General features: G+C 49.2%; 1 protein-coding gene and 1 non-coding gene across 2 annotated transcripts in view; one reads left to right on the top strand and one right to left on the bottom strand.

Moving 5' to 3' along the window:
- LOC134350330 (E3 ubiquitin-protein ligase TRIM65-like) overlaps positions 1-12,930 on the top strand; it is a 39,203-nt gene extending 26,273 nt beyond the window's left edge. The window contains exons 6-7 of the mRNA XM_063055386.1: positions 3,140-3,232; positions 9,134-12,930. Of these exons, the coding sequence (XP_062911456.1) occupies positions 3,140-3,232; positions 9,134-9,669 (629 nt within the window). The 3' untranslated portion in view covers positions 9,670-12,930. The remainder of the gene's footprint in view (positions 1-3,139; positions 3,233-9,133) is intronic.
- On the bottom strand, positions 8,596-8,714 carry LOC134351233 (5S ribosomal RNA). Its single transcript, XR_010019083.1, has one exon. It is a non-coding gene; the product is annotated as a 5S ribosomal RNA (ribosomal RNA).
- Positions 12,931-16,531: the final 3,601 nt, after the last annotated feature.

Genomic DNA, 16,531 nt, shown 5'->3' with positions numbered 1-16,531 from the left:
GAAACCTCCCCACACAACTCACTCAGACCCCACACCACTCACTCACTCTCCAACGACCTCAAACCACCCCCACACCACTCACTCACACCCCAAACCCCTCAAACAACCCCACACCACTCACTCACACCCCAAACCTCTGAAACCTCCCCCACACAACTCACTCATACCACACACCACTCAAACAACCCCACACCACTCACTCAGACCCCAAACCTCTGAAACCTCCCCACACAACTCACTCAGACCCCAAACCCCTCAACTCCACACCACTCACTTACACCACACACCACTCAAACAACCCCACATCACTCACTCAGACCCCACACCACTCACTCACTCTCCAATGACCTCAAACCACCCCCACACCACTCACTCACACCACAAACCCCTCAAAGTACCCCCACACACTCACAACTCAAACCCCTCAGACTACCCCCACACCACTCAAACCCCAAATCACTCAAACCACCCCCACACCACTCACTCACATCCCAAACCCCTCAAACCACCCCCATACCACTCACTCACATCCCAAACCCCTCAAACCACCCCCATGTCACTCATTCGCCCCACAAATCACTCAATCCACCTACACAGCACTGACTCACACCCAAACCCATCAAACCGCCCGAACACCACCCACTGACCCCCCAAACCCCTCAAACCACTCCCACAACACTCAGTCAAACCCCAAACCCCTCAAACCAGCCCCACACCACTCACTAACACACCAAGCCCCTCGAACCAGCCCCACACCACTCACTCAGACCCCCAACCCCACAAACCAGCCCCACACCACTCACTCACATCCCAAACCCCTCAAACCACCCCCATGTCACTCACTCACCCCACAAATCACTCAATCCACCTACACAGCACTGACTCACACCCAAACCCGTCAAACTGCCCGAACACCACACACTCACCCCCCCAACCCCACAAACCAGCCCCACACCACTCACTCACACCCCCAACCCCACAAACCAGCCCCACACCACTCACTCACACCCTAAACCTCTCATACCCATCACCAGACCCTTGTCAGCCTCCCAGGAAACAGCACCAGGGGAGTGCTAACCTCCTCACCCCTTGGGACACACTCCTCTGTCCAGCTGTGTGGGATGGCGATCCAGGATTGCTTCAGTTCCCCTTGTGGACTAGACGCTCTTCACGCGGGGCACTTGGCCTCAATTGAGGCAACAAATCTGGAGACCAGTCCCACTGACGACCCTGTACCCACAGGCGACCCTGCTCTGCAGGGCTTTGCCCCTCCCCAGGGGATGCGTGCTCCAAGTGGAGAGTCTTGTCCAAAGGCAAGTCCTACTCTCCAGCAGCCCATTCACAGTGGCACTGCTCACCAGCCCGGAGGCTGTGTTGTCGGGAGATGTCTCCCCAGCAGAGGACCCCGGTACAACAGGGCTATCCTGCAGCCCTGAGGGAACATAATCCACATTTATGGCCTTCACCGGGGGTGTATCCTCTTTCTCCTCGTGGTTCCTGATCCCCATTCTTGGGGGATACATCCCTCCGCCATTTCAGGCCGCAGGTACGCTGACCTCTATCACAGAAACATCCTCAGCCTCCGGCCCCCCCCCCCCCCGCCGACTCGCCCAGGCTCTTGCTGAATTTCAGGAGCCACGGGACCATCTGGGCTTGATTCAACAGCAACTACCTGCTCCTTTTCTGGGGGAGAAGCATTCAAATGCTTTTTCTTCTGTTTTGCCTTCCTGCCCGCCACCCGAGCCTTCCCTTCCCCGTCACCCGCCCCACGTCCAACTACGACTTCCATAGCCGGAGGATCGGGGAGGAGGGACAGTCAGTGGGGGGAGGCACAGCAGTATCACCCTCTGCCTGCAAGGCAGAGTTGGCAGCCTGATAGTTTGTGTAATTCTTCCGAAAATGCCCAAACTCCTTACAGACTTGGCACCTTGGGCGGCCCGTGCCCAAGAAATGGTATAATAATGCCCCTCAAAGTATACCTGGTTGCCCCTTGGCATCCTCACCCCGCTTGAGCTGCATAAGCAGACTGAATGAGAATAGGTGATAATGACTCCGCGGAGGTGCCCTGCACCGTGTCGGGGTTATCTTTAAACGCACCTCGCCGTTGGAGCGCAGATAGGGGAATAGGGCTTTGTCAGGGAGATGGGGGTAGACATCAGAGAGTTTTGTCATCTGCACAGGGGCCAACACAGGCTCCACCTACATTAAACTCTTCCCACCTCTAACTCCCAGCTCGGGGCCAAATACACACCCCACGGTGACTTCAAATAAAAGAGAGTTTTCCCATTCAAAGCCGCTACCGCAACAAAGCCCTGGTGGCCTCCAACAGCCTCCGCCACGGCCTTTATGGTGGCATTCCTACGGACTGAAGTAGGCAGGGTACATTAAAGTCAGTCATTTGAACGGGTGGTCCTCTTTGGGCGTGGCAACTCCTCAGCCAGCAGCCAGCGTGTGGGACTTGGCTGAGCCAGCTTTGAGCCACACCAAGCCATGGTGCAGTTCCAATTGAAGAGTTCAACCACTGCCGCTGGAAAGTTACAGTCTACACCCAGTGGAACACCAGCAAACAGTCAAAAGGAAACAGTCTGGAGATGAGACTGGACGGGACGGGAGGGAGAAGGAGTGGATAGGCAAGGAGGTCTGTGCGGTGTTAAAAGAAGCCTCAGCAGTCACGAACAGGTGAAAACTTCCTTCTGGCTGGTCCACTACTCCAAAATCCAAAGTGCTCTTCACCCAGTCGCCCTTGGCTAGGCACTCTGAACGGGAGGGGTTTTCCACTGTTACAAACTGATAAATCCATCCCCGCTCCCGGCAAAATCAGACTCGAACTCAGCGCCAAGAGACACGGACCGAAAAACTTCAGCGAAACAAATCCTTCCAGGCAAGGAAACTGTTTCAGTCTACTACCAAGGAGATGTTCCACACACCCAAAGTGCTCTGGCAATCTCCAAAACCGTTCTTCGGCAATTTTACAGCAAATATTCAACTTCAGGAGAGAGAGCTCCCACAGTGTGAGCCTCTCTCGGTACCTGCCCTCAGTACCACCGCTCCCTTGGTATCACTTTGTGCTCAGTATTGCCCCTCCCTCATTACAGCCCTTCCCTGGTCTGACCTTGATTCTGGCCTGAACTTTCCCCAGACCTCCTGCAGTCACCAGTGCCTCCAGTGCCAGGAGCCATGGCAGAAGACTGGGCTGACACGGGACCCGTGAACAGGCAGCAGCTGTTGAAGTGTGAGTAGTGGAGGGGGCAGGACCTCTCTCCGGAACAGAGGCGTGGTGGGCTGGGTGGGCCATCACAGTCCAGGGAGTGGAAGCTTCAGCAAAGGAGGGAAAGGAGCAGAGAAGGGCATTGACCAAGAGCTTTCTCATTATGGTGTTAAGAGAGAGGGTCCCTGAATATCCCATGCATGGGGCCAGCCACGTTGAGATCAGAAGCAAAAAGGGTGTGGTGTCAGACCTGGGGGTGTTCTGCATATCGACAGACTGCTCTGGTGGAGACCAGGAACGAACGAGATGGTGACAGAGCTGGGGATGTTCTGCATATTGCCAGAATGGTCTCATTAGACCAGAAATGAACGAGGTGGTGTCAGAGCTGGGGGTGTCCTGCATTTTGACAGACTGGGCAGGTGGAGACCAGGAACGAACGAGGCAGTCACAAGCTGAGGATGTTCTGCAGGTCACTCAGTGGTCAGAAAGGGGAGAGGAGCTGGTATATCAGACAATGACAGTGATGTGCAGGTAATCAGTCTGCGGTTGTCTGGGGATGTTAACTCTCCTGTTCATATTCAGATTTAGATTTCTTTATCACATATACATTGATGCCTGCAGTGAAAGTCATCATTTGCGTTAACAACCAATACAACGTAAGAAGTGTGCTGGGGCAGCTCGGGTGTCAACATCGCTTGCAACAATGTTACATAGAATGGCACAACACAGCACCCGATCTTCAACCCACAATGTTTTGTTTACCTTTTAACCTATTCTAAGATTAATTTAACCCTTCCCTCCTACATAGCCCTCTATTTTTCTTTCATCCATGTGCTTATTGGAGAATCTCTTAAATCTCCCTAATGACTCTCAGACTCCCAGACATCCAGCCTACAATTTATGGACATGCCAGCCCAAGGGCTTCAAACTTCAGCCTCAACCTCTGGTATCGATCCAGGCCTCACCAATCACAGGTCAACCTCTGGTATTGATCCAGGCCTCAGCAATCACAGGTCAACCTCTGATATTGATCCAGGCCTCACCAATCACAGGTCAACCTCTGGTATCGATCCAGGCCTCACCAATCACAGGTCAACCTCTGATATTGATCCAGGCCTCACCAATCACAGGTCAACCTCTGATATTGATCCAGGCCTCACCAATCACAGGTCAACCTCTGATATTGATCCAGGCCTCACCAATCACAGGTCAACCTCTGGTATCGATCCAGGCCTCACCAATCACAGGTCAACCTCTGGTATCGATCCAGGCCTCACCAATCACAGGTCAACCTCTGATATTGATCCAGGCCTCACCAATCACAGGTCAACCTCTGGTATCGATCCAGGCCTCACCAATCACAGGTCAACCTCTGATATTGATCCAGGCCTCACCAATCACAGGTCAACCTCTGATATTGATCCAGGCCTCACCAATCACAGGTCAACCTCTGATATTGATCCAGGCCTCACCAATCACAGGTCAACCTCTGGTATCGATCCAGGCCTCACCAATCACAGGTCAACCTCTGATATTGATCCAGGCCTCACCAATCACAGGTCAACCTCTGGTATCGATCCAGGTCTCGCAAATCACGGCACTTTAAACTCTGGGCCTCCACCTCCGACATCCTTCATGATGTTATTGGCCCTTTTCTGGCACCTTCTGTATGCAGTGCATGTTCTTGATGGTGGGTAGGCTGTTGCCAGTGATGTGTTGCACAGTTTTAACTGCCTGTTGTAGAGCTTTCCAGTCCGATGCGGTTTGTTAGGATGCTCTCTACTGCGCATCTGTAAAATGATGTGTGAAGTCCAGCCCTGTTCGTAGTTGGGGTTCCTGACCAGAGGGAGGGAATCTGGGAAAGTGTCAGTGGGAGAAGGCAGCCTCCCTTTAGGAAGGTTCATTCTGGATGATGGTGCTGAATTGAGGGGAGGCGTTTCCAACACTATAACACAGGACCCGGCAAGAGTGTATGTATTTTACAACATTGGAAAGAGACTAATGCTCCAACTACGTTCTTTTGGTTTTCCCAGATGATATTATGCTTAAATTTGGAGAAAATTAGAAGTGATCTTTATGATTCTTCAGTTAAATTCGAACAGACCTGGAAATCTTTTATTCAACATTTTCATTTAATGTAATTTTTTTTCTCTGGGTCCATATTTATATTCCCTTCTTGCTTTTTAACTGTTTTTAATGGAGGTCGGGTTTGAGGACATGATTGTTTTAAGTTGTTTAACTCTACTTGATTCCTAGTTAGCCCATTGCTTTGCTTTGCTTTTTAGATTAGTTGCACGGTGGGTTTTTTTGGGGTTTTTTTGGTTTTTTTTCTCTCTTATTGATATATATAAAAATCAGTATACTATTATATTACCTTGTTATTTTATGTTTAAATTGCACTGTTTGTATTAATTTTTTTCTGTATTAATATTTCCTGTAATATATTCTAACAGTGTATTAGTGCCTATATGGTTTACCTTTTGTGTACTAACTCAATAAAAAGATTTAAAAAGAGTGTATGGGTGGGGAGGTGGGTGTGTAGCTGACAGGAGGTGAGATGCAATGATGAGAGTTCAGGGCCAATATGTTCCAACGCCATTCAGTCATGGGCTGATCCAATTCTTCCAGTCATCTCCACTGCCCTGCCTTCTCCCTGTACTCCTTGATGCCCTGGCTAATCGAGAACCTATCTATTGCTGCCTTAAATACACACCATGACTTGGCTTCCACAGCTGCTCATGGCAACAAATTCCACAGATTTACCACTCTCTGACTAAAGTAATTTCTCCGTCTCTGTTCTAAAGGGACGTCCCTCTGGTCCCGGAATCCCCCACTATAGGAAACATCCTCTCCACATTCTAGGTCTTTCAATATTCGATGTGGAGGAACTTCCTACAAATGAGGGCAGAAAAGATGAAGGGGTTATCAAAGTTGAGAGTAAATTTATTATCAAAGTACTTTTATTTCACCATATACAGCCCTGAGATTCACCTTCCTGTGGGCATGCTTAATAAACCCTGTATCCATAACAGAGTCAATGATCGTGTATAAATTTTATTGAGGACCACGGGTTTCTAGAGCGAGAGGGGAGCCCATTAGTGAACAAAGAGGCAATCCGTGTTCAGCCAGAGGACATGGGTAACTCTGAAATGAATACTTCTCACCTGTATTCCCTGTGGCAAAGGATGGTGGGTGAGGATTATCACAGAAAAGCTATTTGATGTGGTTGTGGGTGTACAGGTAGGTGATGCCCAGGGCCTGTGCGTATCGCAGGCTGCGATGAGACAGGTGGGGGCTGAAGAATATGCCAGGGTTCCAACAGATTTTTAAACACAAGACATTCTGCAGATGTTGGAAATCTTGAGCAACACACACAAAATGCTGGAGAAACTAGGGCATAGTCATAGTCCTACTTTATTGATCCTGAGCGAAATTGATTTTCGTTACAGTTGCCCCAACCAAGAATAGAGTATAAATATAGCAATATAAAACCATAAATAATTAAATAGTAATATGTAAATTATGCCAGGAAATAAGTCCAGGTCCAGCCTATTGGCTCAGGGGAGGAGTTGTAAAGTTTGATGGCCACATAGAAACATTTCGAATGTTAAAAGGCATGGACAGAGTGGATGTGGCAAAGTTGTTTCCCATGATGGGGGAGTCTAGTACGAGAGGGCATGACTTCCGGATTGAAGGGCGCCCTTTCAGAACAGAAATGCGAAAAAATTTTTTTAGTCATTGGGTGGTGAATCTATGGAATTTGTTGCCACGGGCAGCAGTGGAGGCCAAGTCATTGGGTGTATTTAAGGCAGAGATTGATAGGTATCTGAGTAGCCAGGGCATCAAAGGTTATGGTGAGAAGGCGGGGCAGTGGGACTAAATAGGATAAAATGGATCAGCTCATGATAAAATGGTGGAGCAGACTCAATGGGCCGAATGGCCTACTTCTGCTCCTTTGTCTTATGGTCTTAAATGCAGAAGGTGTTGACATTTCGGGTGAGACCCTTCATCAGGATCTTCGTCAGGATTCATGTGTGATGACCTCCCCTCTCCTCATCTTCGTACTATTGAACCCCCCCTTCCCTCCGTTTCGCACATTCCTACCAGCCGAACCCTCCCTCCTTCCCTTCCCCTTCTCACATTTGTACTATTGAACCATCCCTCCCCTTCTCACATCGTACCAACTAAAACCTCCCTCCCTCCCTGCGTCCATCGCGGCCTCGCCCTCCCTCCCTGTGTCCGTCCTGACATTCTTCTCCTGGACTGACCCTGTGAGGATCACGGTTGTTGTCCCTCACTGACCCATGTCTCATCATGCTTGAAGTGCTGTTGTGCTTGCTTTTTACCTTATGGGGGTGGGGGAGGTCAGTGTGAGCACAGAAAGATTGAATAAGTCTGGAGCAGAGGAGAGTGAGGGGAGATTTGATAGCTAGGTTATGAGGGGGGCCGACAGGGTAAATGCAAACAGGTTTTTTTCCACTGAGGTTAGGTGGGACTACAACTGGAGGTTATGGGTTAGGGGTGAAATGTCTTCACTCAGAGGGTGGTGAGAGTGTGGAATGAGCTGCCTACACAAACAGTGGGTGCGGGGAGGATAACAACACTGAAGAGAAGTTTGGATAAGTACATGGATGGTCGGGATATGGAAGGCTGTGATGGGACTTGGCAGAATAATAGTTCGGTACAAGCAACACACATCAAAGTTGCTGGTGAACGCAGCAGGCCAGGCAGCATCTCTAGGAAGAGGTGCAGTCGACGTTTCAGGCCGAGACCCTTCGACAGGACTAACTGAAGGAAGAGCTAGTAAGAGATTTGAAAGGGGGAGGGGGAGATCCAAAATGATAGGAGAAGACAGGAGGGGGAGGGATGGAGCCAAGAGCTGGACAGGTGATAGGCAAAAGGGATATGAGAGGATCATGGGACAGGAGGTCCGGGAAGAAAGAAAAGGGGGAGGGGGGGAGAAACCCAGAGGATGGGCAAGGATATAGTCAGAGGGAGAAAAAGGAGAGTGAGAAAAAGAATGTGTGTATAAAAATAAATAACGGATGGGGTACAAGGGGGAGGTGGGGCATTAGCGGAAGTTAGAGAAGTCGATGTTCATGCCATCAGGTTGGAGGCTACCCAGACGGAATATAAGGTGTTGTTCCTCCAACCTGAGTGTGGCCTCATCTTTACAGTAGAGGAGGCCGTGGATAGACATGTCAGAATGGGAATGGGATGTGGAATTAAAATGTGTGGCCACTGGGAGATCCTGCTTTCTCTGGCAGACAGAGCGTAGATGTTCAGCAAAACAATCTCCCAGTCTGCGTCCGGTCTCGCCAATATATAGAAGGCCACATTGGGAGAGACAGCACCTCCTGGTGGGGCAGTTGGGCAGAGGGGCAAAAGCCCTACGGCACCTGGTATTCCCAGGCGGTCTCCCATCCAAGTACTAACCAGGCCTGAACCTGCTGAGCTTCCGAGATCAGACGAGATCGGGTGTTTTCAGGCTAGTATGGCCATAGACAGGATCTCCCCTCCCCCTCCCACTTTCAAATCTCTTACTAACACTTCCTTCAGTTAGTCCTGTCGAAGGGTCTCGGCCCAAAACGTCAACTGTATCTCTTCCTGGAGATGCTGCCTGGCCTGCTGCGTTCACCAGCAACTTTGATGTGTGTTGCTTGAAATTCCAGCATCTGCAGAATTCCTCGTGAATAGTTCGGTACAGACTAGATGGGCCAAAGGGCCTGTTTCTGTGCTGAGGTCTGCTGAGTGATTATATTTTATAATTTTCTGAACTATGCGTGGAAATCCGTGTTGTGTCTGAGTTATCTCTACTGTGTTGTGCACCTTGATCGAGAGGAACATCGTTTCGTTTAGCCGTATACACGTGTGTGGTGGAATAACAATAAACTTGAACTTCATCTTCTCCCTCTTTCTCCCCAGACTGGACAGCAGTGACCTTTGACCGGAGCACGGCCTCGGACTATCTGTGGATCTCAGAGGAGGGTCTGGAGGCCACTAACCTGTGGCCAGAGACTCAGCCGTACGGGGCAGACAAGCACCGCTTCGAGCGCGTGCCGCAGGTGCTGGGTCTGCCGGCGCTGGGGGAGTGCCACTACTGGGAAGTGACATGGAGCGGGACTCCGGTAGTGGTGGGAGTGGCATGCCGCTCGCTGCCCCGCCAGGGCCGTGGCACTGGCTGCCTACTGGGCCGCAACCCCTTGTCGTGGGGCCTGGAGCTGTCGCAGGACACGGCCACCCCCTTGCACCAGAATCAGCCGGGACCCAAAGTCCGCCTGGCGTCCCCCAACATCGGCCTGTTCCTCGATCTGCGTCGGCAGTCCCTCGCCCTGTACAGCATCGGCCATAACTGCTGGCTCACCCACCTGCACTCCTTCGCCCTCACTGCTCCCCCGCCCCTAATCCCTGCCTTCTACATACACAGGGGCACCACTGTCAGCATCCTTCCCCGAAATTGAACCCTGGGGGCTGAGGCAGGGTGTTCGTGACAGAGGTCAGAGGTCGGTGAACAAGGTTGGTGTGGCGTCCAGGGGCTGGCACGCAGAGGTTGGGAAATGTTGGTGGGTCAGATGTCTGGGATGGTGAAAGAAAGGCAAACATCAGGGAACAGGGACACAGGAATAGTCAAAGCTAGGGGAGTCGGTGTTTTCAGGCAGTCAGAGGGATCAGGAATCAGGATCGGATCAGGGCATGAATGACAGGAACTGTACAGGAGACTCGACTCAAACATAGAGCAGCAGACATGATTTAGCAGTGAGTGGTCACTTCAATAATACACTGTAAAACAGCAAGCCATGATGGGACAGATACGGAACACCAGAGGCAACAGGGTAACTGACGGCTTGGAGCAACTGGTTGTGGCCAGCTGGTTCAGTGGGTGAACAAGAACTGTGGATGAGAGCTGGGTTTAAATAGGCTGCAAGTGACTTGGTGGCGATTGAAGGCCTGATAACCAGTGCTATAGGTGAAATGGTCAGAAAAAAATGGTAGGTGAGGGTTCAAGGGGTCTGCATGTCCACTCCCAGGCTGTTAACGCACCACCCTCTTCGTCTGTTAATGTCTCCAAGTGCTGGTCATTATCTCCCCTCCCACATCCCCTACCCATTCCTCCCCTTTACTCTGCTCCCCTCTCCTATCCTCGTGCCTCACAGCCCTGTGGTTGTGGAGGTAACGCAGTCCCACGGTCACTCCTAGCTGGGTGCTAGGCAGACTTGGAGCAGGGAGACAGAGCAATGAAAGGTGGGGTCACGAGGTTCATTGAAGGGAGACGCGGGGTGGGGGGGGTGGAGGAGGTTGTTAAACCACTCTGTAACCAGGCACAGAATTAGCAGAATAAAACCCATGTCTGGCTGCAGGTTTGGACCCCCGGAGCCTGACATGACCCATTAATAGTGTAATGCCCTGGTTCACAGCTTCACTGTTATGCTGGAGGTATTTCAGTTAGCAGCTCTGCAAGAGCAGTCTCTTCTGCTTTCAGCCTGTTCGGGTTTTTGAAGATGAGGAATGAGTGCCATCCAATTAGGGTGGCAGAACTGAGGAGAGGTTTTTTTGGTGAGTCACTGAGATTGGTCTTGGGGCTTTGAATGAATGAATTGACTTTATTTCTCAGATCCTTCACACACATAACATAAAGATTTTTACTCCTCGTCTCCATCTAAATGTGCAATCATAGTAATTTATAATAAATAGAACGGTCAATGTAACACAGAAATACACTCAAATCAGCGTGAGTTAATCAGTCTGATGGCTTGGTGGAAGAAGCTGTCCCAGAGCCTGTTGGGCCTGGCTTTTATGCTGTGGTACCGTTTCCCGGATGGTAGCAGCTGGAATAGACTGTAGCTGGGATGACTCAGGTCCCCAATGATCCTTCGGGCCCTTTTTTCACACCTGTCCTTGTAAATGTTCTGAATAGTGGGAAGTTCACAACGACAAACGCGCTGGGCTGTCCACACCACTCTCTGCAGAGTCCTGCGATTAAGGGAAGTACAGTTCCCATACCAGGCAGTGATGCAGCCAGTCAGGATGCTCTCAGTTGTGCCCCTGTAGGATTTGGGTGTCCATACTAAACTATTTCAACTGTCTGAGGTGAAAGAGGCGGTGTTGTGTCCTTTTCACCACACAGCTGGTGTGTACAGACCATGTGAGGTCCTCGGTGATGTGGATGCTGAGGAACTTAAAGCTGTTTACCCTCTCAACCCCAGGTCTATTAATGTCAATAGGGGTAAGCCTGTCTCCATTCCTCCTGTAATCCACAACCAGCTCCTTTATTTAGCGATACTGAGGGAGAGGCTGTTTTCTTGACACCACTGTGTCAGAGAGATGACTTCTTCCCTGTAGGCCACCGCAGTATTGTTCGGCGGGAGATGAAGAGAGAAGACACTGGAGAGAACAGATCGTAGGATATGACCTGGTGGGAGACCCGTTTGTTCAAAATGGATTGCGAGTGATGTTTGGAAGGTGGTGAGGGCGTTCACGCTGATCGAGGGCCCAGTGCGTGAGTGACAGAGAAGTTCCAGATGAGCTCTAACTTGTGCACATCTGACTGTTTAATTAGAATGGGCCCTTTTCTTTTTGTTTTGTAACCCTTAAGGTTCATAAATATTCCTTTAATCATCTGCAGTGTACTGTCTGTCATTTTGTGGCGCTGATTTGTAACGGTAGCAAATTACACGGCATGCACACAAACCGGGGATTGGGATGGGAGAACACCTCAATCTCATGAGTTTGGCAAGACCGGAGGGTGTCTTCGCTAGACTTACTCAGCTGAGTAAACCAGCAGGGTTTCCCTGAGAATGATCACGGGAATGAAGGGGTTACTGTATGAGGTGCGTTTGATGGCCCTAAGCCTGTACTCACTGGAGTTTAGAAGAATGGGAGGGAATCTCATTGAAACCTATCGAATGTTGAAAGGCCTCGACAGTGGATTTGGAGAGGATGTTTCCTGTGCTGCACCTGATGCAGATGTGACCACCGGGGAGGCACGGGGGATGTCCATTTAGAACAGAGATGAGGAAGAATTTTTTCCATGCAGAGGGTGGTGAATCTGTGGAATTCATTGCCACAGACAGTAGTGGAGGCCAAGTCAATGGGCATATCTAAAGCGGATGTTGATAGGTTCTTGATGAATCAGAACATCAAAGGTTATGGAGAGAAACATTCATACGCGTGTCCGGGGAAGTTTTAAAAACGCAGTCTCTATAATAAAGAGAGGTACCACAGCAGAGTGGTGGTTGTCGGAGCAGGCTGAATCAGAGTAGAAAGGTTTTGGCTCAACAGGGCTTCGGCAGGAACAGACAGAAGCAAGGTAAGTTCATTTCTTATTTCTTTTTTACTTCTTTAACTCTCAGGAAAATAGGAGGTATGTCTGCAGAGCCAGTATTCTGTTCTGGGTGTCAGATCAGGGATTTCCAGATTGCCAGCCTCCCTGATGGCCACATCTATGGAATTGAGGGAATCAAGTAGTGAGATCATGGAAACTGTACAGATTGAAAAGGAGGAGGTGCTTGCTGTCTTGAAGAAAATTAAAGTGGATAAATCCCTGGGACCTGACGGTGTTCCCTCGGACCTTGAAGGAGACTAGTGTTGAAATTGCGGGGACCCTGGCAGAAATATTTAAAATGTCACTGTCTACGGGTGAAGTGCCGGAGGATTGGAGAGTGGCTCATGTTGTTCCGTTGTTTAAAAAAGGATTGAAAAGTAATTCGGGAAATTATAGGCCGGTGAGTTTAACGTCAGTTGTAGGTAAGTTATTGGAGGGAGTACTAAGAGACAGAATCTACAAGCATTTGGATAGACAGGGACTTATTAGGGAGAGTCAACATGGCTTTGTGCGTGGTAGGTCATGTTTGACCAATCTGTTGGAGTTTTTCGAGGAGGTTACCGGGAAAGTGGATGAAGGGAAGGCAGTGGATATTGTCTACATGGACTTCAGTAAGGCCTTTGTCAAGGTCCCGCATGGGAGGTTAGTTAGGAAAGTTCAGTCGCTAGGTATATATGGAGAGGTGGTAAATTGGATTAGACATTGGCTCGATGGAAGAAGCCAGAGAGTGGTGGTAGAGAATTGCTTCTCTGAGTGGTGGCCTGTGACTAGTGGTGTGCCACAGGGATCAGTGCTGGGTCCATTGTTATTTGTCATCTATATCAATGATCTGGATGATAATGTGGTAAATTGGATCAGCAAGTTTGCTGATGATACAAAGATTGGAGGTGTAGTAGACAGTGAGGAAGGTTTTCAGAGCCTGCAGAGTGACTTGGACCAGCTGGAAAAATGGGCTGAAAAATGGCAGATGGAGTTTAATACTGACAAGTGTGAGGTATTGCACGTTGGAAGGACAAACCAACGTAGAACATACAGGGTTAATGGTAAGGCACTGAGGAGTGCAGTGGAACAGAGGGATCTGGGAATACAGATACAAAATTCCCTAAAAGTGGCGTCACAGGTAGATAGGGTCGTAAAGAGAGCTTTTGGTACATTGGCCTTTATTAATCGAAGTATTGAGTATAAGAGCTGGAATGTTATGATGAGGTTGTATAAGGCATTGGTGAGGCCAGATCTGGAGTATTGTGTTCAATTTTGGTCACCAAATTACAGGAAGGATATAAATAAGGTTGAAAGAGTACAGAGAAGGTTTACAAGGATGTTGCCGGGACTTGAGAAACTCAGTTACAGAGAAAGGTTGAATAGGTTAGGACTTTATTCCCTGGAGCGTAGAAGAATGAGGGGAGATTTGATAGAGGTATATAAAATTATGATGGGTATAGATAGAGTGAATGCAAGCAGGCTTTTTCCACTGAGGCAAGGGGAGAAAAAAAACCAGAGGACATGGGTTAAGGGTGAGGGGGGAAAAGTTTAAAGGGAACATTAGAGGGGGCTTCTTCACACAGAGAGTGGTGGGAGTATGGAATGAGCTGCCAGACGAGGTGGTAAATGCGGGTTCTTTTGTAACATTTAAGAATAAGTTGGACAGATACATGGATGGGAGGTGTATGGAGGGATATGGTCCGTGTGCAGGTCAGTGGGACTAGGCAGAAAATGGTTCGGCACAGCCAAGAAGGGCCAAAAGGCCTGTTTCTGTGCTGTGGTTTCTATGGTTATCTGCACCAGGTGCATGGAGATACAGCTCCCTTCAGACTGCGTTAGGGAACTGGAGCTGCAGCTCGATGACCTTCCGCTTGTTTGGGAAAGTGAAGCAGTGATAGGAGCTACAGGGAGGGAGTCACCCCAAGGCTGCAGGGGACAGATAAATGGGTGACTGTCAGGAGAGGGAAGGGGGAACATCAGATAGCGGAGAGCACCCCTCAGCAATAATTACTCCATTTTGAGTACTGCTGGGGGATACAACCTACCTGGGGGGAAGCGACTGTGACTGTGCCTCTGGCACTGAGTCTGGCCCTGTGGTTCAGAAGGGAAGGGATTTGAAGAGGATGGCAGCAGTAACAGGGGACTCTATAGGGGGTCAGACAGGCGATTCTGAGGGTGTGAAAAGGACACACGGGTGGTAGTTTGCCTTCCAAATTCCAGGGTCCACATTGTCAGGGAGCTGGAGTGAGTGCCATTGCTATTACAAAGGAAAAGGTGCTGGGCAAACTCTTAAGATGGATAAGTCACCTGGACCAGATGGACGACATCCCAGAGTCCTGAGAGAGATTGCTGAAGAAATAACGGATACACTGGTCATGATCTTCCAAGAATCGCTTAATTCTGGCATGGTCATGGAGGACTGGAAGGTTGCAAGATATCATTTACTTGGATTTTCAGAAGGCGTTTGATAAGGTGCCACACATAAGGCTGCTAACAGGTTAAAATCCTGTGGTGTTACAGGAAAGATACTGGCATGGATAGCAGAATGGCTGACAGGCAGGAGGTATCAAGTGGGAATAAAAGGGCCTCTTCGTGTTGGCTGCCTGTGACTAGTGGTGTTCCTCAGGGGTCAGTTTTAGGCCTGCTTACTTTTCACATTGTTTGTCAATAATTCGGATAATGCAATTGATGGCTTTGTGGCAAAGTTTGTGGGTGATACGAAGGTAGGTGGAGGGGTAGGCAATGCTGAGGAAGCAATGTGTTTGCAGCAGGACTTGGACAAATTGGAAGAATGGGCAAAAAAGTGGCAGATAGCATACAGTGTTGGGAAATGTATGATAATGCATTTTGGTAAAAGGGAAAAGAGTGTGGACGGTTATCTAAAAGGGGAGAAGGTTCAAACATCAGAGGTGCAGAAGGTGTGATAAAGAAGGCAAATTCAATATTGGCATTTATTTCAAGGGGAATAGAAGATAAAAACAAGGAGATGATGCTGAGCCTTTATAAGACACTAGTCAGGCCGTGCCTGGAGTATTGTCAACAATTTTGGACCCCATATCTCAGAAAAGATGTGTTGTCATTGGAGAGAGTCCAGAGGAGGTTCACAAGGATTATTCTGGGAATGAAAGGGTTACCTTATGACGAGTGTTTAGCAGCTTTGGGCCTGTACTCACTGGAATTTAAAAGAATGCACGGGGATCTCTTTGAAACCTGCTGAATGTTGAAAGGACTAGATAGGGTGGATGTGGAGAGGATGTTTCCTCTGGTGGGGGTATCCAGAACTAGAGAGCACAGCCTCAAAATTGAGGGGAGACCCTTTGGAACAGAGGGAAGGAATTTTTTTTAGCCAGAGAGTAGTAAATCTGTGCAATGCTGTGCCACAGACTGCGGTGGAGGCCAAGTCCGTAGGTGTATTTAAGGCGGAAGTTGATAGATTCCTGATTGGTCAGGGCATCAGAGGATGTGGTGAGAAGGCAGGTGAGTGGAACTCAGGATCAACCATGATGGAATGGCAGAGCAGACTGGACGGGCTGAATGGCCTAATTCTGCCCCTATGTCTTATGGTCTGATGTTTCTGAATGCATCGACAACAGCCTGAAAAGGGAGGGTGAGCAGCCAGAAGTCGCAGTACATATTAGTACCAATGACATCAGTGGAAAAACGGAGAAGGTCCTGAACAGAAAAGAATACAGTGAGTTGGGAAGGAAGCTGAGAAACAGGACCTCAGAGGTAGTAATCCTGAGATTAATGCCTGTGACATGCAATAGTGAGACTAGGAATAGAATGAGGTGGCAGATAAATGTGTATCAGAAGAATTGGAGCAGGGGGCAGGGATATTTGCGACCTTTTCTGGGACAGGTTGCACTTGAATCTGAGGGGGACCAATATTCTTGTGGGCAAGTTTACGAGAGCTATTGAGAGTGGTTTAAATTAATATGGCAATGGGATGGGAAACAGTTTGACAGAGCTGAGGATGAGTTAGCAGGTTACCATTAGATGATGGGTGTAACATGAATGTA

This window comes from Mobula hypostoma, chromosome 8 (genome assembly GCF_963921235.1).
Source record: "Mobula hypostoma chromosome 8, sMobHyp1.1, whole genome shotgun sequence".
Classification (NCBI taxonomy): Eukaryota; Metazoa; Chordata; class Chondrichthyes; order Myliobatiformes; family Myliobatidae; genus Mobula; species Mobula hypostoma.
This window is presented reverse-complemented; position numbering and strand designations above follow the sequence as displayed.